Source organism: Chanodichthys erythropterus, chromosome 9 (assembly GCF_024489055.1).
Source record: "Chanodichthys erythropterus isolate Z2021 chromosome 9, ASM2448905v1, whole genome shotgun sequence".
NCBI lineage: Eukaryota > Metazoa > Chordata > Actinopteri > Cypriniformes > Xenocyprididae > Chanodichthys > Chanodichthys erythropterus.
This window is the reverse complement of record NC_090229.1, coordinates 35,793,046-35,814,143: the sequence shown is the minus strand read 5'-3', so window position 1 is coordinate 35,814,143 and position 21,098 is coordinate 35,793,046. Positions and strand designations below refer to the sequence as shown.

The 21,098-nt window shown below is 36.9% G+C and overlaps 1 protein-coding gene across 2 annotated transcripts in view; it reads left to right on the top strand.

The window, feature by feature from the left end:
* The window catches only part of LOC137027346 (fibroblast growth factor receptor 1-A-like), a 52,206-nt gene that overhangs the window by 7,854 nt on the left and 23,254 nt on the right, over nucleotides 1–21,098 (top strand). For both annotated transcript variants that reach the window (XM_067395457.1, XM_067395458.1), the window contains exons 2-7: nucleotides 566–736; nucleotides 12,345–12,602; nucleotides 12,700–12,783; nucleotides 14,138–14,310; nucleotides 18,976–19,099; nucleotides 20,559–20,749. In XM_067395457.1, coding sequence (XP_067251558.1) covers nucleotides 634–736; nucleotides 12,345–12,602; nucleotides 12,700–12,783; nucleotides 14,138–14,310; nucleotides 18,976–19,099; nucleotides 20,559–20,749 — 933 coding nt within the window. In that variant the 5' untranslated portion in view covers nucleotides 566–633. The remainder of the gene's footprint in view (nucleotides 1–565; nucleotides 737–12,344; nucleotides 12,603–12,699; nucleotides 12,784–14,137; nucleotides 14,311–18,975; nucleotides 19,100–20,558; nucleotides 20,750–21,098) is intronic.

The following is a 21,098-nucleotide window of genomic DNA, read 5'->3' as shown; positions in this document are numbered from 1 at the left end:
GTTTCGCTAGATAAGACTCTTATTCCTCATCTGGGATCGTGTAGAGCTCTTTGAAGCTGCACCGAAACTGACATTTGGACCTTTAACATGTTGTTGCCCATTGAACTCCATTATATGGAGAAAAGTCCTTGAATGTTTTCCTCGAAAACCTTAATTTCTTTTCGACTGAAGAAAGAAAGACATGAACATCTTGGATGACATGGGCGTGAGTAAATTATCAGGAAATTTTCATTCTGGATTTAACTAATCCTTTAATGTGTACAATTCCTCAGTTCCAGTTACTCTAAAGAGAAGGTTATCATAATTTTAAAAATCAGTTTAGTATGTTTTTGTGCTTCTGAAATGAAAATGGTCTGGTGGGGGGAGAAAAATATGAACCAATAATATAATAGCCCTTGTTTCACAATCCAGTCAAATTCAAATGTTATTTCCAGCTAAATAATTTATAAATGCCACATTACGAAAGGTTCATGTTGTCTTTAATATTTAGAATCTTAATTCTTCTATTCTGCATCTATTCTTAATTGTTTTGCCTTCTGGTTTTCTCTTTTCATCTCACACACAGTGCTGATGTCCTAGCTGTTTTTATGGAGAGCTGGGCTGGATGCAGAGTTCAGATGTAGAGAATCTTTGATGATAATGATGATGATGATGATGAAGACCATGTTGCTGCTGATCTCAGTACTCCTAACTCAGGCTCTTCAGTCCCAGGGCAGACCAGCCACCCAAGAGGAGAGTAAGTCTTTTTGTAGTCCCCTTGTTGGATCATGTCTCAAGATGCGTTAACAATAAACCCTGTCTCAGACACTTTGCAATTAAGGTCCCTAAAATAGTTTTTAATAGTTGGCCATATCCTACACTTTTATGGCAGCTTTTTTTTCTCTCTCTCTATTTTAGCACTTTATTCCACTTAATGTCGCTTAAGCTTTCTTTCCAACAAAAACAGGTGTGATTATTTCCCACTCTCTGTCTGAGCCTGAATTAAAAAGGCTGTTTGTTATTTTGCATTAGTAAAATTAAGATTTGTTCATGTAAGTAATCATCATTAAGATATCTCAATGGCTTATTTTTAAGCTTATATTCAGGAAACTATGCCAAGTATGTCAAACACCTTTCTTCTTCATGTTGTTTTTATTATTATTATTCTGAAAAGCAAGTAAAATAATGTTTTCCACAATATGTCCACATTAAAATGCTTTGATGTGTGTCAGTATTGTACAGTGATTGTATGGCTATGCCGTATCGTATGACTATATGCACATTCTCAAACCAAATTCATATCTGCAATATGCTGTATGTCAGTTGTATGCCGTGGGGGAAACATTCTACTCCGAGCTGTGGAAGTTTACACTTGGATACCATTTGTTCTCCATTTCCACCTCGTATCCAAAATAGCCATTGAAAACCCTAAGGACTTTCATGCACTCAAGTCATAGACGGAGAGTAAAAAAGGCAAACGGGTTGAAAAAAAAAAAAAAAAAAACACCAGCTGAAATAAAACCCTGAAAAATGTGTCCTTTGGCAAGATTCCAGCAGAGCGAGTGCCTCTGGCTCTCACAGGCCCAAACGTGCTTCCGTAGCGGCATCATCGTCTTTTGGATTTCGGAAATACAGTGTTCCCGAGAGACTTCTGAATGCTTTGTGTTACAGTTACCACCATCATAAAATGAGTGGTCACTTCTGCTCTGGCCGGCTGCGGAGGCTTTAAATAAACATGGTAGGTTTGAATTTGCCCCAGAGTTGGAGGTGTGAAATAGCTGCCATCTGTACCCTGCGGCTATGCAAAAATATCTTGCTTCTCTCTTCCCTCTCTCTCTCTTTCTCCCTCTCCGTTGTCTCACCATCCTCCTTTTGTAATGAAAAGGTGTTTGTTGTAAAGGGAAGAGTTGACTACCTGAGACGCTATAAATTACTGCTTTTAAAAGAAGACACAGAAAGTACTCCGCCCTGTGGTGCAATTCCACAGTGGAGATCAAGTTTCTGGGAAAACGAAGCACGTTTTCTTGTGCTTGAGTGCAGAGCTGTGAAGCGTAGACCTGTGGGTAGTACTCTTCATGAACACTTGCAGTGCACGAAAATGTTGGTAACAGTGTGCCTAGTTGATCCAAGTCTAACCCCGTTGAAGCACTGCTGGTGTAACAAAGTGGGGGCTTTTAATAAGTTTTATTTCCCCCCCTTGATTTCGGCTTCTTGCTATTCGTTTCAACACTTCCCTAAAAGATTTTGTTGTGACTATAATGAAGGCAGGAAGACCGAACCAGAATGTGATGAATTACCTTTTACCCACTTAATGCTTGACAGCCAAATGGCCAAGCGTGCTGATACCCTCTACGCATTTCCTCCACTCCTCCTCTCCCTTCTTCCTCCTGTCAGGACAGAGAGCATTTTCCCTCTCTCCCCTCAGGCCTCCTGTGGAGTAAATGATAGTTTCAGCTGTTGATGAGTGACTGACACTCCAGCATTTGGTTACATTTGTTTTTTCCCAAGGTGGGAATACAACCTGCACAAACAACAGAACTTCCTTAAGCAGCATTTTAACTTTAAACCCTGTTAAATACTTTGGGATCAGAAGACACTTTTTTTAAAAGGCCCAAAATATTTAATTGAAAGCGCAAAAAAAAAAGTTTCTTATAGTGCTGCCACCTAATAGTCAACTAAGCGTTAGTCGTTGAGAAGAGACTTAGTCGACCAAAATTTGATTATTGATTAATTTTATTAAAAAGTAAACTCTTTCATATTACAGTATGTCGGTCAAATCATCATAGCAACTTTACATAGCCGCTCGCTCTAACCTAGATAAATGTGAGCTATTTTTATTCTATTATTATTCTATATATCCTAATTATTGTCATTCATTATTTCCAGGAGCTCATTGCTTCTACCTTAAAATTAAACTGCTAACAGTGATTGCAAATTAAATTGCCTAAATTATTAACTGCTAACTGCATGATTATATGTACATTTCTGAAACCACATACATTGGACCGTCACCTCCGATATCAGATTCTCTAAATTGTAACATTGACATGCATTCTCTGTAAAGCTGCTTCGAAATGATATGCATCTTAAAAATAAATGTGAATTGAAATTGAATTGAATATTATTAATGGAATATGTCACAAAAATGAACCGAAATTCAGCGTATAGGCTACTTGCCTCAATGAAACCAGTTAAAATTGAAAACAATTATTCTGATTATGCAATCCGTATGAAAGGTGCGTTGTCAGCATCATCAACTTCATCTTTGCAGCTGACACTGACTCAGAAAACATTGTATGAAAACAATTATTTATTATTAAATAATTGAAATGTCTCCTTGCTGTCTTTTACAAACACATTTATAATCATTCGTTTTGCCGGAGCTGTGCAGCAAGTGTTATTTGTGCACTTGAGCGTGGAATAGGTGATGTATTACTTATACATATATTAAAGGCTCATTATAGAGCCTCCTCAGTATGTATTAAAGTAATTAAATTATTATATATGTGTGATAAGTTGACTAATGGCTTAAATGAACGACTAGAAAAAGTCTTTAGTTGGGCCGAGTTTCTTTTTCCTTTGCATAATTTGATACTTCATGCCTTTTTTATATAATTAATCAAAGCCAACATTAACCATCTATTGTTGATGATGGTAAAATATTAAATTTAGTATTATTTATATATTATAGTATTTATACGTTTTTTTGAATGAGCTTTTATTTTTATAGTTTCAGTAAATTTTAGTTTTAGCAATTTTGTCATGGGCTTTTGTCATTTTTATTATTATTATTTTGTATTTCAGTTTAGCTATTTAGTGTATTTGTATTTCAGTTTTAATATTTTTAGTACTTCAAATTAGGGCTGTGCAGTTAATCGCAATTGCAAAACATTGAGCACATGCAATTTCTAAATCACATTTTATTTTATTAATTTATTTATATTTTAATTCAGAATATTTTGGAGTATTTTGGATTCAGGAGAGAGGATGTGTCCGAGAGCAAGGTCATTTGCAAGACCTGTGAGATTATTGCAACGAAACGGAGCAATACAACAAACCTGTTCCAGCACTTAAAACGGCGCCATAAAACTGTATGATCAATGCATGTCGACAAAGTCCAAACTAACAAAAGCACACCTCAAAGCCAGCCTGAACCGACTGAACAAGTATCCGTTGTTCAAGCATTTGCAAGCATCACGCCTGATGAGAAAGGATCAAAACGGCACAAAGAAATTACTGATGCGATCACCTAACAAATATGCAAAGACATGGTGCCTGCGTACATCGTCAGTAAAGGCGGCTTCCGAAGACTAATACAAACACTCGACAATAGATACCAAAAGATGCCATCTGTTTATCAAGCTGTTTATACTATGTTATTTAATGTGGAATGTTATGCACTTCTTGCATACTTGAAAAAGCAAAAACAATAGCCAAAACCGCAAATAAAATCGCAATTGCAGTATTCATTAAAAAAATCGCAATATGATTATTTTGTCTATATTGCACAGCCCTACTTCAAATTCAACATTTTATTTCAGTCTAATTGGTTCGCTACATTTTCTTGTGTAATATTTCCAATTTATATTACATCAGCTATATTTCAGTTAACAAAAACTATTTTTGATAGTTGGTAGTCGACTAGTCTACGGCGGTGACACTTTTGTATTGTAGGTGCATTTGCGGAACACGCTTCAATTAACCAGTTTTGAATCAATATATTGAAAATACAGTTTATTGTTTACTTATCACTCAATAGTGTTCCCAATATTCCCATTAAATACTTGAAGCACATAGAAACATATTGTTAATATGCGTTTCAATCTGTTTTTCATGGCTAATGTCTATTGATGCACTTTAATGTATGGTACTTTTCTTATTCTTGCCACATCACTCTTACTCTCTGTAAAACACGCTGACTGTCTAGAAGAAGATGAATACTTTGGGGTAAACAATGGCTGTGATTCAGCAGGGCACGCTGATCTCATTCCTGCCCCTGCTGCAGACCATGTGCGTGTACATGGGCACATTTGCGTGTAGGCAAGCAGTGATTATGTTTGTACAAGCGTGGCCATTGTGAACAAATGCCATTAGCATCCAAGTCCTGATGTGGGCTTTAATTGACGCAGGCTAGCATAAGACAAGGCAGGTTAATGGTAGGAGAGGTGTGTGTATTCTTCGGTTTCTTTTGGTGTCACACTGAGCAAACACCTTCGTTAATCACAAGTAATGGACTGCTAGTCAGAGTAATCTAATTTGGTCACAAAATGAACTTAGGCCATTTTCAGACCTGTAGATCATTAGCTTTGTTCTGAAACAGGGACTTAATTTGTTAGTGGTGAATTTTCTTTTTGGTTTGGTTTACTTTCACAAGCCAAGATTTCTAAGTCAACAGTACCAAAATGTGTTTATGCAAGTCACATGTGAGTAAAACTGTCCTCTTATTGGTCAGAGTTTTCTCTGTCAAGCTTATTGTGGCTTATTCGAGACGCATGCAAACACTTATACGAATGTAACCCTCTCGCTCTAACTGATACATTTTATATAATTATTAGGGCTGGGTAAAAAATATTGATTTCTCGATTTTAATCGATTCTCATTTTTACAAACCGATATCAATTCTTAAATCCCAAGAATCGATTAGTGTAGTCTGTTTTCAGTTGATGAATGAGCAGAATATGTAGCGCTTCCTATCCAATAAATCAGTAATCTTTGTACTTTGTTACTTTTGATATGAAGCAAAGTCTCAGGTTTCAAATGACATCCATCTTATTATGAGATTCCAAAAATAAATACCGTTTTGGCGCTGTTTAATGTGACGTGACAGATCACTACGGTTCTGTCTATTAAATGCCGCTCCATTTGAAAGCAGGTGATGGCGATTTAGCAGTAGACGTCAATAAAACAACTTGTAAACAATGTCACGTAAAGTCACATTTACCTCAGAAAAACATATTCAGTGTCCATAAACACGTTAGTCAGCTAGAAAAGTGAACTCTAGAAAGAAACATTCTGATAAATATAGCTATGCACCATTACATATTCATTATAATTTTTAATGCTCTTTAACATTTATGACAGCCACGATTTAAATGTTTATATTTCAAAAAAACTAATTGGAGTAGAAATATGATTATTTAATTCTAAACTTTATTTATAATAAAAACATCATTGAGTGTAATTTAAGTGTTTGTATATATATAAAAAAAGTAAATTTAACCTTCAATATTATAGTAATGAAGTACCAACTGACTCCCATGTATAGTTTTCAGAATTAGTTGAGAGATTTTTTTTTTCCTCTAGAAAATTTGCCATGTACTGTAACTGAAATATTACATCCAAAATAATCGATATCGAATCGAAAGCATGTGAATAGTAATCAAATCGAATCATGAAAATTGTCAATACCAAACCCTAGTAATTATATTTTTTTATTTTAAATTTAATATATATATATATATATATATATATATATATATATATATATATATATATATATATATATATATATATATATATATATATAATATATATATATTTATTATTATTATTATTATTATTATATATTATTATTATTTTTATATATATATATATATATATATGCAGTTAGAGCAGGAATTAAGGATTCATTGGGACTGCATTCTTGCAATGCATGGAGAAGTGAAATTACACAACATTTTAAGATGAAGAGGCACTCTTTGGTTTTCAACTGCATTAACTAATGTTCTCACTCACAAAATCAAACTCTGCTGCCTTTTTATATTCCCATTATGAATTACAATACCGCTTGGTTCATTGGTCCTTTGCTTTCTCACCTCAACCGAACCACCCCAGAGATTGTTTTCAATCCGAGACCAACTTGCTCAGATGATCTCGGGCCGTTTGTTTTGGTGCAGATATGAATGCGATTACCATTTTCATATATGCCTAAATGGGAGAAAATGCACTAGAAACAAACCGAGAGAGAAAAAAAAAAACACTCCGAACGAGCCAGGTGTAAACAATGCCCTTACTAGTCACATTCCACTTTCTTTGTGTGTTATTCTTTGTGACGGTGCACATTCCAGTCTGTTACTGTGACTAAACCTCCTATATATCTCACCCACAGATCACTGAAATAAAGGGTTGGTCTGTGTCTGAAATTTTTTATATATTTATTTGCATTTGCTCTGGCTCTATCTTTCTACTTCCATCTTTTCCTCCTCTCTGTACTTGACCATCGCTCTCTCTCTCTTATGAAAGGAAATCCCTGTGGTCATTCTCTTCTTGTATTGCTTCCTCTCCTGTATCCAGTCTCTCTCTGAAAGACCCCTCTTCCATTCCCGAGTCTCACTCGCTTACCTTTTATTTTGTCCTTTGCCAAAAAAATTCCCTTTCATGACTTACCATAATTAACTTGATTTTCAGGCATGTCAATCATTTTTTTCCGAATGGCTTGCAGCAGGAAAGAATAATGCAATGGCTATTCCAGCTGGTTTGCTTTCCCAAAAAAAATGGACTAATCCATCCTAATCTGGTCAGAGACTCTGAAAGATTAAGAGCCTTGAGGTTCCATGAGGAGTTGACATAGCAGGGTGCATTTTTTTCTTCAAGTTAGTTGAGTTATAATTAGGGCTGTTTAATTAATCATAATATAACTGCTGAGCTATAAATGTGTGGTCTGCAAGTGCTGCATACTTACACATGTCTGTTAAACAAACTCCAAACATTCATGGGGCTAATGATACGATGATTCTCACTATATGAGATCCACACAAACTCCTTCTCAGGTGCTGGTTTGAATTTGGTGAGTTTCACTTATAATGTGAATTGAGAAGACACAGCCGTCAGGATTCATATTTTCCATATTTGTGAAATTCCAAACATTTTTTTGCTGCAACAAGTTACTATACAAATCTTATAATGTGACATAAGAGCATAGAAATATGATTCTGGATGCATATTACCGGTAGCACCGGAACCGGCTATATTACTGTTATACAGGTCTTAAAAATGGGGGGAAAAAATCTATTCGTTCACTCCAAGCCGAATCAATATTTTAACGTTTCTGTTCATACATTCCTTCTGTAACATTACCGTTCCAAAAACAGTTTGAGTGTTGTTCACGTTTATGTTCTCACAATTTTGCATTGTTAGAATTCATAAAAAATGTTACCAGCCAAACGACGATTGACAGTTTCATATACTCGCCAACACACTGGCATTTAACTTTTTGGCTTTCATTTTTTTCATTTCATTTTTTAATTTTTAACAACCTGTACACCAAATATGTGTTTCTTCATATTTTTTTCCAGTGCAGTAGTTGTGCCAGACAACATCTGGACTCTATAGCTTGCACACCGGTGCATGTCCTCAGCTTGTATTGCATGGTGTTTTGTGCTTTGAAGTGACTGATGGCTTGGTAACATGCCACTATTTAATATCCTGGAAGGAAGCATGTCGATTAATGACTATAAATCGTAAAGCAGCTGTATAATTTTCTCCCAGTGTGATTATTGCGGAATACTCTCACTTGATACCTCACAATAAACAGCTTCTCTGGTGACTGGTGCAAAATGTTTTCGGCATCTGTTCTGCTCAATGCAAAACTCCAAGAGGAAATTACAACCTCATTGTCATGAACTTATGAACAGTTGTGTATCTGTAATATGAATTCATCAAGTATAATGTGAAATATTTCTGGCTCACTGAAACGGAGGTCAAGTGAGGCTGTGCTTATTTAGGGTAGAAGTTAGTGTCTTTAAATGCTATCATATTGATTGAAAATATAATGGTTAAAACTGTTCTGTATTTTCTGTAAATGTCAGTTTGGGAACAAGTTAAATAAAATTAATAAAAATTGATTAATTACAGTATTTATTCGCTAAAACAATGTTTTGTATGTTACCTTCTACAATGATGGTTTCATGAATAGCAGGATTTCATGGTGACAACTTACCCCATATAGTGCCAGCTATTGGGGCATGTTGTCACAAAAGGTCAATTAAGGTCTCGAACAGTGTGGGTGCAAATGTGTAATAGCTTTTTGTAGTCAAGATTTCATATTTCATATTTTATATAAGTATATAGAAATAGACTTTTAAAAGTAATCTAACTTTGAAAACTCGCCCTCTTTTTAAGCTTCTTTTCCTGTCTAAATAAGACTAGACTAGCTCATCTTCTTGTCTCTTCCCTCATTCTTTTCTGCTGTGTTTTGGTGGGGAAAGTTGATCCCTCCCTGGCCCCTGTTCCTGTCAGGATTAAGAGCCTGTTAGACACATGCGAAGCAGGAAATACCTTAACTAGACCCTACTGAGGTCACCATGGATACCAGCCCAAAAACCTGCTGCTACAGGCCTCTTTCTCGCTCTCCTTTATTAGCAGAGTTAATGGTAGTGATGGGCGGAGTTACTACAGCAGAACTAGACCAGAGGAAACCTGGGTTATGATTGCACTCTACTTGCTATTAAAAACGTGTCAGAAAAGAGCATACCAGTTTCACCAAAGTGGTTTCTTCTCTGAAATGCTTTTTCACAGCCATAGAAGTTTGGGAGACTTTTCAGAAGAATTAAATTTTTTTTTTTTTTTTTTTAATTTTCTGACTTTTACTTTTCAATTACATTTTCTTTTTTTTAGGTTCTTTTTACCAAAGTGACTCAATGGGATGTAGGGCATGCATTGTTTCTTAAGATTTACTCACATTTCAAAACAATAGTGTAAATGTCTTCTTCAGCAGGTGGCAGGATTTCATGGAAATTTGACCTTTTTTTGAACAATCATCAAGTCCTGGTTCATCTTTTACAGGAAACCAGTTGGTGCCTTTCAAATCCCTAAGGGCAAGTCAAATGCATTATTATTGAACGGAAATTAATCCAATTATCATTTGAATACGAAGCAGTCGTCATTTGTTTTGTAAATGTGAATATCTCACCTCAGCTTACCATTAGTAAAGAGTCACAATTAGCATATGGTGATAGTATGTGCTTTTTGACAACATCAGTCTATTCTTTTAAAGAGGACCCCCAACAGGGATAATTCTCTAGTACACTGCTCCACAAAAAGCAGTCCCCCTTTAAGAGTGTGCAACCAATTGCCTGAAATGTTCAGATGAATGACTTAATGTTGTTGGACAATGAATCAGAGTAATTATATTTAGACTTCCCACCCCCGTGTCTCCCCCCATCCCCCCCCCCCCCCTTTTCCTGTCTCTACTGGTCGCCAGGAGCAACTGGTGGGCTCAGGTGGTGGTACCCCCTACCTTGCATCCCATAATCAAATTTGAGCTCTATCTCAGAATTGGCCTGACAATTGGCCCTTGACTAATTCAAACTTAGATTTGATTTAGCAGTGACTGAGCTGGTATCTTTGATAGACGTTAGAAGGTGTTATTGCTCATCTATCGGATGCCAATTACAACAGTGTTCTAGGGTGATACTAAACCATAATGAGCCTTTAATATATATAGGCATAATATATAGCCTATATTCCGCACTCAAGCGCATGCATAAAGCTTGCCGCAAAGCACCAGCAAAAGTAATGATTATGAGTGTGTTTGCAAAAAATAGCCATTTTATTTATAAATAAACTAGTGCAGTGGTTCCCAAACTGGGGTACGCGTACCCCTGGGGGTACGTGAGGTGACAAAAGGGGGTACGTGAACAAAATGCTGAGTAGTTCATTTAATTCTACCTTAAAATAATATTAAAATCAAGCATGTATTTCTAACTTCCAAAATGTCGTAAATCCAGTACATTTAATCAAATTACCTCATCATTTGCAGTCAAAAATTACTGTATCCACCATAGACCGTAAAACAAGCAGCATGCAAATGATAGATTGCGTGCAGAATCTGCTGCCTTAAATCGCGCTAAATTACTGTCGTTCTCGACAATGCACCTTTGTCAAAGTAGAGATTTAGCACTTACTTGCATGAAGAACAAATATAGACACAAATAATGGATTAATTTAAGACTCAAACTTTCTCCGATACTAAAACATACCTTGTGTTAGTTGTATTCAATGATGATAACGAGCAAGAATTAAATTTTTCCTAAATATCCACATGACCGCAAACGTGACATTATTATACAACAGGTCAAAAAATAAAACGTAAATTTTAAACACAGTACTGTCAGTATTTACTCTATTTTGCAATTAAATAATAGTTCTAACGAAAACCACAGCAGAACTACAACACACATCTGTGTTTCGCAAACAATTCTGCGGCTTTGAACGAATCGTGAGTTAATGACTCAATGATTCATTCACAGCCACTTGCTTCATTACTGAATGAATGACTCGATGACTCATTCATAAAAACAGTGACTTGCTGCCACCTACTGGCGGTTTTAGTTTAATATTTAAAAGTTTTACTTAGTTTTACCATCATTGCATATTTCTCTATAGGGCAAATATTGTCCTTAATGTCCAAATATTGACCCTTAATGGTAAAGGTGTGACTGCAGTCGAAAGTGGAAGAGAGGGGGTACGCAGAAGGATGACCAAAATGACCAAAAATATCATGATAAAATGCAAGTGATCGCGCCTTGTCATGCAGTCTATACTTCAGCTTCTGCACACAAATTTTGGAAATGCGCCCAATAATAGCGCACATTAGAGTGAGTGTACTACATACATGTTTCAAATGATAAGCCATATTTGAGGTCGATGGATGACAGGCAAACGTTTGTTTTTTTTCCTGGCCGACATACTGTAATTACCACAAGGACTCAACGTTAACGTTCTGTCCCTCACGGACTGCGTGACTTTGCCACAATTTTTTTTTTTCCTACGACTAACTGACTAATTAAATTTTGGTTGATTAAGCCTCTTCTCGTCGACTAGCGATTAGTTGACTATTAGAGGACAGCCCTAGTAATAATCATTACTGCAGTATATTTTCGTTGCAACTGGTGAGAGTTCAGCACTCTGCGTCACATTTATTAACATGCCATATATTTTAAATAGTTATTTTTAAAGGGCCTGTCTCAAGATGGAGCAGTCTGTTTCATTAATTTGTGCTCCATCTTTCTAGTAATGCTATTTGAGTTGTTTTTGTAGTTGAATTTCAAACTCAGCAAAAAGTCACGTAATGCATTATGGCCGATCATTGTTTACATTATCAATCATTGGTGTCACTCGTGCACATCCCTAGTAATAGTGACACATATTGTGTGTGGCTAGTACTTTGTTCTAATGCTTAATATTTAAAACAACCCAATAAATTTATTAAACAACTCACCTTTGTAGATTTAAGTTGGAGTTTATCTTAAATTTCGGATTGGAATTTTAGAATTATTTAGAATGATTTTTATGAACATTCTTTTCAGGAATTAATATTATATTATAACTTATCCTAACAAATTTGTTTTTCATCCTGTTCTTAGTGGTAGCCCTGATTGAGCCCACGCCGTTCACCCTGTATCCAGGGGATAAACTGGAGCTGATCTGTAAAGATAAAGAGGAGACACAGGAAGTGACTTGGACTAAGGACCATGTTCCACTGGTTGACGGAGAGCACACCCGTCTGCGCAACGATCAGATGGAGATTGAATCGGTAGAGCCGGCCGACTCTGGTCTGTATGCTTGCTTTGCTCAGGGACCCAACAGCAACCATACAGATTACTTCAATGTCAACGTCACTGGTGAGAAACGGATTGAACACAAAAAGGCTGATCGGTTGACATTTGTATTGTTCACAAAAACAACAAAATCATAACCTGATTTCCTGTTCTTGGTCAGATGGATTGATTTCCTCAGAAGATGATGATGAAGATGAGTCTTCCTCAGAGGAGGCCAAGCTGTCAAGTGACCAGAAGCTGCTTCGTGAGTCACCGCTGCTCTCTTAGTCAGACTCATACTTATTCAGATATGCAAATGTTAATACGAAACTAAATTGTTAGGATTGTCCTTCAAAGCAGGAATTATAACAGGAAATATTGCACATTTTTGTTTTATAAACCAGAGCCATCTTGTGGAATGTACTGAGCTTTAGTTCATTAGACTGAAAGTCTTTGTGTCTTTTGACGGATTAGTCTTTGAGTCCCAAGGGCACTATCAAACCAGTCAAAAGGAGCGAAACCATCGACCAACCCAAATCTTGCACACTTTGATCTGCGGTCACCTTAGTACAGTCACTCTCCTGGAACGTACTCTTATTGTTGCTTTGCTGTTCTAAGGTGTTCACATTTTACTTTCATTTAGTTTCCAATAGGGGTGAGCGATACAACTAAAATCTTATTTCACGATAACGATACATATCATGATATAGTTATTCTTATTTTAATTTATGTTTTAATTTTCTTAAAAATAACAAAGAAGCAAATTATAAGCAATATGATATACAATATAACAAAAATATTAACTAAACAAATAAAGTTTTTCAGTTACAGTAAGTAGAAATAGTACAGAAATTGAATAAAATACTGCATAGTCTTGCATGTATGAATTAAATATAACTTTATTCCTATTAAAGCTACAAAAGTTATTCAGTCAAGAGCAATAAGTTATTTTCTCTTTTGTTTGATTCACATAAATAACGCAGAGCAGCAGGTTTATTAGGCTGTTGTCACTTTAAGACTGAATGCACGGATCCAATATACTGGCACACATCCGGTTAACACCTAACCATTTACTTTTACTTGAAACATGACCGGCTGTGTTTACATGAATACTCCACACGGTGGACATTTTGACATAATTGTGTGTGTATTCGACCATTCAAGCGCAATAAGACTTGAAAGAGAACTGCATTCATGATCGCATGCCGAGAGACACCGCTTTCTGTATGTGCACTTTAGCTTATTGTGCTCAATAACTCTTTTTAACATGAAGTATGTCCCAAATTCGCAATCGCCTTCTGATAGAGGTAGCTTTCCGTGTGCGCACTTTGGCAGTGTGCCAGTCAGCACGAGCATGCACTGAGTTCTTTTTCATGATTTATTGAGTTTAATAACTATTTTTAACATCAAGCACATCCAGCTCTTTGCATTTCATCACTCTTACGTGTCAATTGTGCTGTGTTGTGCGTATATATTTACATACCACAATATAGCAAAATCTCTAATAATAGACATGTTATATCATCGCCGCAATATATACCATCATACCGCCCAGCCTTAGTTTTGAAACAATTTAATTTTCTCAGTCTTACTTTCTGAACTTTCTATCTGTTCCTCAGCAATGGCGCCTGTCTGGGCTCAACCTGATAAGATGGAGAAGAAGCTCCACGCAGTTCCCGCCAGCAAAACTGTCAAGTTCCGTTGCCAGGCCAACGGTAACCCTACACCAACACTCAAGTGGCTCAAGAATGGCAAAGAGTTTAAGAGAGACCAGCGAATAGGAGGATTCAAGGTGAGGGCAATACCTGTGCTGGATCAACATCCCAAGTCTATCTGCATTCTAAATCAGAGATGCTATTAAAATATCTATGCCTTAACGTTGTCAAACTCACAAGAATAGTTGGTGTGAAATTAGTTAAAAATTGGTTACCAAACTTCATTTTGCTAGCCAGCTACTCTGATTTGGAGGTTAAAAGGGCACCTCCTTCTCAACAGATTTGTCTTCCAGACACCTCACTGTTGCATGACAGAGGTTGAATAACCATGCCTGGAGGGCAGACACTGGAGCTGTGGGTTTCTGGTGGAGGCGGCCTACTATTGCTTGGCTGTCCTTTTCCACAACTTTCCACAACTCATTGTGCTCATACAGATGAGAATAAACACAAGGATAAACCAACTCTCTTTTTACTCATTTGACCATGTTGATCAGGATTATCAACAAACCCAAAGTCACAATTAAATTGATTCATTAGCGACTTGTTTTTAGGAGTACTGCTTTAAGTTTTGGCCACAGCTCACTTGTTTCACACTCATTAATTTTGTAAGTCGGCCCACAGTTATTCAAGTTATGCACTGTAACATATAATTTATGGTACAGTGTTTATAGTGGAACACAAAAGGAGAATTTTCTTCATGCATCTCTTGTCCATTTAAAGACAGTTTATAGTGATAACTTTAGTCAAAATCTAAACATATATTTATATCAATGTTGTCATACAACTTAAAGGGATAGTTCAAGCAAAAATGAAGATTCTCTCATCATTTACTCATCTCACATGATTAACAGATCTCATTTAGGCTTTTATTGATGTATAAACCTTGATCAATGCACATACATAGAGCTCTTCAGCAGCTGAAGAGCAAACCTCATTGGTTCTTGCGCATCAAACAATCACAATCCTGAAAAATGGACAATCCTGCTCTGAATATTAGGGATGCGAAAATAAATAATAAATTAATAATCAATTATCAAACTTATTTAGTAATCAATGCTCAAATTGTTTAAAAACATTTGAATGGCACATGAGGCAGTTTTTATATTAGCTTTGTGATAGAATTGTTTCTACTCCAGTTTGTTGGTGAAATTTTAAACGACAATAATAACTTGTTTTCATGACAGATTTATTCAAACATGCATTAAATAATGAAGACTTCACTAACAGGTTAAGCAAAATTATAACTATTAGGTATGTAATAGTGTATCTATTTAGCAAAATGCTCTTCTCTAGAGATCTTTTTTTCTAGCTAACTAATGAATTTATGGAGATTGAAAAGCTTTCTTGCGGCAAATGTAACTTTAAGTGACATTGTAGAGTCTACAAGCTTGTTTTATTGACATCTTTCCCCTGTTGAAACACCGATTGAGGATTCATTTCGGTAAGTTGTAAGCCAAAATTCGGTAAGCCAAAATTTCAGTGCATCCCTACTGAATATAATGTATGAGCTATAAAATAGTGTAAAGTTTTGAGATTTTTCACAATTTCTCAAAATAACAGAATACTGGTTTAGAAAATCAAAATGAGGATGATTTAATAATGACAGGTTATTTTAATGTTTTGGTTTAAATATTTCTTTAAAAACTACTAGACATTAAAATGGCATTTTTCTTTCTTTTTTATTCCTTTTGTCCATTCTTCTCCCTTCGACATGACATTATAGTTATATTGTCCGTAGTTCTCTGCTTGTGTCATTGTGGACCTGTAGCGTCTGTGTTTCTCATCAAGGTGTTTTCCAGCTGGGAGACATTAGTCCTCTTCCTCTCCTCACCGCATATACACTTTACCATCTGGAGTGTGTTTGAGGCCACTGCAATGCATACACACATGCACGCACACAGTAACATTTGCATCGACATGGTTTTACATTTGAGTATACTAAGGAATATGCGTTGTTTTTTTTCGTTTGTTTTTTTTTGGGGGGGGTTACACAGTATGTGGACACAGACTCAGTACCATATAATAGTGATAGTAATTCGTGCATAAATGCATCCAAACGTGTCTTTGAGCTCCAGGAGTGTGAAGGGCTTCCGTTGAGGGGCCCTGTTGCAGTTTTTCGTAATAACCTCCCCCCCTGCACTCTTCCCAGTCTCTAGTGGTTTCTTTTGTTTAACAAGAGTCTGGCACAATTGTTCATTTACATTATGTGTTTGTAAAAAGGAAGTCAGGCAGACTGTGAGTTTAGTTCACATCTGGGGTTCAGTAGGCCGAGAAACCATAACCTTTTATTAATTTTGCCCAAGCCACAGTAATGAGATGAGCTGTTACTGCAGAGAACGCATGCTCTGTCTTTTGGATCATTATAGGTTTAGTTCACCCTAAAATGAAATCCTATTGTCATTTTCTCACCCCTGTGTTATTCCAAAGACATTCATATTTTCATGGAACACAAAAGGAGAGAACAAAATATCAATATTTAGTACCGTAACATTAGACTTGTACATTTCTGATGACAAACAGACAAATACATAATTCACACATAACAAAATTGTTGTAAATCTCTGCCATATGTTGATATAATAAATATACAGTACTGTGCAAAAGTATTAGGCACATTAGTATATTCACCAAAAACTAAAAAAGGTTATTTATATCTATTGCTGTAGTTTTCCAGTAGGAAATATTAGTTTACAGATTCTAAAATAGATTTTATTTATCAATTAACTTATATTAACTAAATCAAATCAAAAATTTATGACCACCCTATGCATTCTAGGTACACTTGTACATAGTTTTTCAGGTAGCTTTTCAGGTCAGTTTCTTCAAGCGTCTTGGAGACATTGCCACAGTTCTTCTGGATTTAGTCTGTCTGTTTTTTTCTGATTCTTCATGTAATCCCAGATGGACTCAATGTTGCACACCTTGTGCATACAAAAATCTGATATTTCCTACTGACACACTACAGCAAAAGATCAGGCATAACATTATGACCACCTTCCTAATATTGTGTTGGCCCCTCTTTTGCCGCCAAAACAACCCTGACCTGTCGAGGCGTGGACTCCACTAGACCCCTGAAGGTGTGCTGTGGTATCTGACACCAAGATGTTAGCAGCAGAGCCTCCATGGATAGACTTGTTTGTTCAGCACATCCCACAGATTTGCTGAATTGGATTGAGATCTGGGGAATTTGGAGGCCAAGTCAACACCTCAAACTCGTTGTTGTGCACCTCAAACCATTCCTGAACCATTTTTGCTTTGCGGCAGGAGCATTATCCTGCTGAAAGAGGCCACAGCCACCAGGGAATACCGTTTCCATGAAAGGGTGTACATGGTCTGCAGCAATGGTTAGGTAGGTGGTACGTGTCAAAGTAACATCCACATGGATGGCAGGACCCAAGGTTTCCCAGCAGAACATTGCCCAAAGCATCACACTGCCTCTGCCGACTTGCCTTCTTCCCATAGTGCATCCTGGTGCCATGTGTTCCTCAGGTAAGAGATGCAAACACACCCGGCCAACCACGTGATGTAAAAGAAAACGTGATTCATCAGATCAGGCCACCTTCTTCCATTGCTCCGTGGTCCAGTTCTGATGCTCACGTGTCACTGTTGGCTCTTTCAGCGGTGGACAGGGGTCAGCATGGGCACCCTGACTGGTCTGTAGCTATGCAGCTCCATACACAACAAACTGTGATGCTCTGTGTATTCTGACACCTTTCTATCAGAACCAGCATTAACTTCTTGAGCAATTTTAACTACAGTCGCTCATCTGTTGGATCGGACCACACGGACCAGCCATCAATGATCCTCGGCCGCCCATGACCCTGTCACCGGTTCACCACTGTTCCTTCCTTGGAGCACTATTGATAGATACTGACCACTGCAGACCGGGAACACCCCACAAGAGCTGCAGTTTTGGAGATGCTCTGACCCAGTCATCTAGCCATCACAATTTGGCCCTTGTCAAACTCGCTCAAATCCTTACTCTTGCCCATTTTTCCTGCTTCTAACGTCAACTTTGAGGACAAAATTTTCACTTGCTGCCTAAAATATCCCACCCACTATCAGGTGCCGTGATGAAGAGATAATCAGTGTTATTCACTTCACCTGTCAGTGCTCATAATGTTATGCCTGATTATCCACAAAATACACACATATATATATATATATATATATATATATATATATATATATATATATATATATATATATATATAAAATTACAAATGCAGCTGAACTGTTAGAAGCCCATGTTGCTTAGCAGGCATATGTTTTTCAGTAGACTGAAGTTTGATGTTTGCTGGCAGTTTATAGAGCTCTTGGCTTAAGAAGAGCTCTGTGTTAGTGGACATGGAGTGGCCTGTTTCCCACTCTCCACCATGGAACAAGCTGTTCTCCATGGCTCTGTTCTTGTGCCTGACTGATGTTAAACTGACCTGACGGGGATTTGCTGCCAACTCACTATGTTAAACCTCTTCAGCCTTTCATTGAAATGATCCTAAAAGACAATCAGCCCTCTAATGCATTTAGCAGTTTTCAGTTTTTATATGTTGGGCTGCAGGAAGATTTTGTGTATAGAAGTCTTTAATTGAAGAGTTTTGAATCAGATTCACTTCTGTGCCCCCATACAAGTGTTTTTTTTTTTTTTTTTTCCCTAAATAAATCATACATTGTGGTATATTTAAATGCATTTAGGTGCACACAGAATCTGCACACTTTTTAACATTTTTCATTTTACTGCACAGGTTCGAGAACACATGTGGACCATCATAATGGAGTCGGTGGTACCGTCAGACAAAGGAAACTACACCTGCCTGGTGGAAAACAAATACGGCAGCATCAATCACACCTACCAGCTGGACGTAGTCGGTCAGTCATATTTCTTGTCTATCCTCTACATTTTAAGTTTGTTTGATGTAGCTCAAGTACTTTATTGTCATTGTGAAACCCCAGGTGCATTTTAAAAATGTCAATTTAAAATAAAACAATACAAGTAATAAACAAAACATAAACTAAAATACAATAGTTAAAAACATAAAAGATGAAAAATATAATAAATATGAATAATTAGCATAACATTACAATAAATAAATTCAATAAAGAAGCTGAGGAAACTGAAGCATCATACAAAATATTTAAACTTGCTCAGAATATTGGCAGAATGCCATATAAAATGTTAATGCAACACTATTATTATTGCACAAGTGTATAGCAGCGTGAATTATTATTGCATTTATTAAATCTTCACTTTTTTGTTACTCTTTGGTTGTGAGCAAATTTGTGTTGGTCTTCCCTTCCCCACCAGTTCAGTTGCAATGATTTATTACTAACCCTTTTGATTAAATCAATTCATGTTTTTAGCTAGCACAGGCGGTTGATCCCCAAGGGAGGCTCGCAGAACCACTGCAGTGTTTACTCGAGTCAATCAGATGCAAATGGGTGTTGTTCACCATGCAGCTAATGCTTTGGCGCAGCACCACTAATGGTTACCATTACTTTCCTGAAATGAACCGAAGTAACGGGTGGCTTTACATTTTCCGTGCGAGTGTTTGTGTGTACGTGCTTGTCAAGGACAGGCACGTGCACTGTGTTGATTTTGCGTGTTAAATGATCCATTGCAAATATAAAGTGTTTACGTGATGCAGTGGATGAGTTAGAGACGCGGTTAGTGGCTCAAGATGAGATCAGTGTATTTGGAATAAAGTAATTTAAACACTGATTGGCTGATGTGGACTTGATTGATGCCTTCATTTAGTAGCAAATAAATCAGTGCCACACCCATGTAGACGGAGCCCACTGTGACATCATTTGCACCCTACATGCACATTCATGAGAAGACACCATTTGAATTTGTCACTCACACACGACACTCACACATTTATGCCATCAAGTCCTCTTGGGAAGTTCCTACTTAGGAGTTCAGAGGATGTAATTGCGATGGGATTTCATGTGCGTGATTTTGAGCAAAAGAAAATGGACACATTAATTGCGTTCATTTTTCTTTTTTCACATGATTATCTGTAGAGTTAAACTTGCCGCCTTTTGGTCAGAAGGCCTGAGAGATGGGCAGTGGCTTAAAATAACAACATTTCCACTCATTTCCACCAAATTACAGCAATTATAATGAGTTTCTAGTCTGCATGTTAAATAGGCTGCTCCCTGTAGGCCCTGTGAGATTAGTGACTAATGAACATCTGTTGAATATCCTGTTTGCCATAATGCAGATTCACATTTTTAGTTTTTAAGTGGGGAAAAGAAATGAAAAATCATGTTAATCAGGGTTATTTCTACCACACTGACATGTATAATGTGTTTGTGTGTGATACAGAGCGTTCACCACACAGACCGATCCTTCAGGCCGGGTTGCCTGCTAACCGTACAGTAGTGGTGGGTAGTGACGTGGAGTTTGAGTGTAAAGTCTTCAGCGATCCTCAGCCACACATCCAGTGGCTGAAACACATTGAGGTGAACGGCAGCAGAGTCGGCCCTGATGGACTGCCGTACGTTCGGATCTTGAAGGTAAAAAACACTTCCTCTTACTTGTCAAGCTCCTAATGTTTGGTCAAAGATGAGAAAAGTGTTTCAGTTTTGTCTATATTAATAACGTAGTGACACCTCAAAGTTTACAATATTTAATCATGAGTCAAATAATTTAACTCTTTCCCTACTAGCATTTAAAAAAAGTTGCCAGCCACTGCCAGCATTTTTGATCATTTTCACAAAAATTTCATGGTCCCCAGAATATTTTGTTGTGTGAATATCTGAACATGCAGAATACCAAAAGAAAAGGACAGAGCTTCTGCTTTTAAACAAACAAACAAAAAAAACAAAAAAACATTTTATTCTAGCTTCATGCATTCTTTTTTAG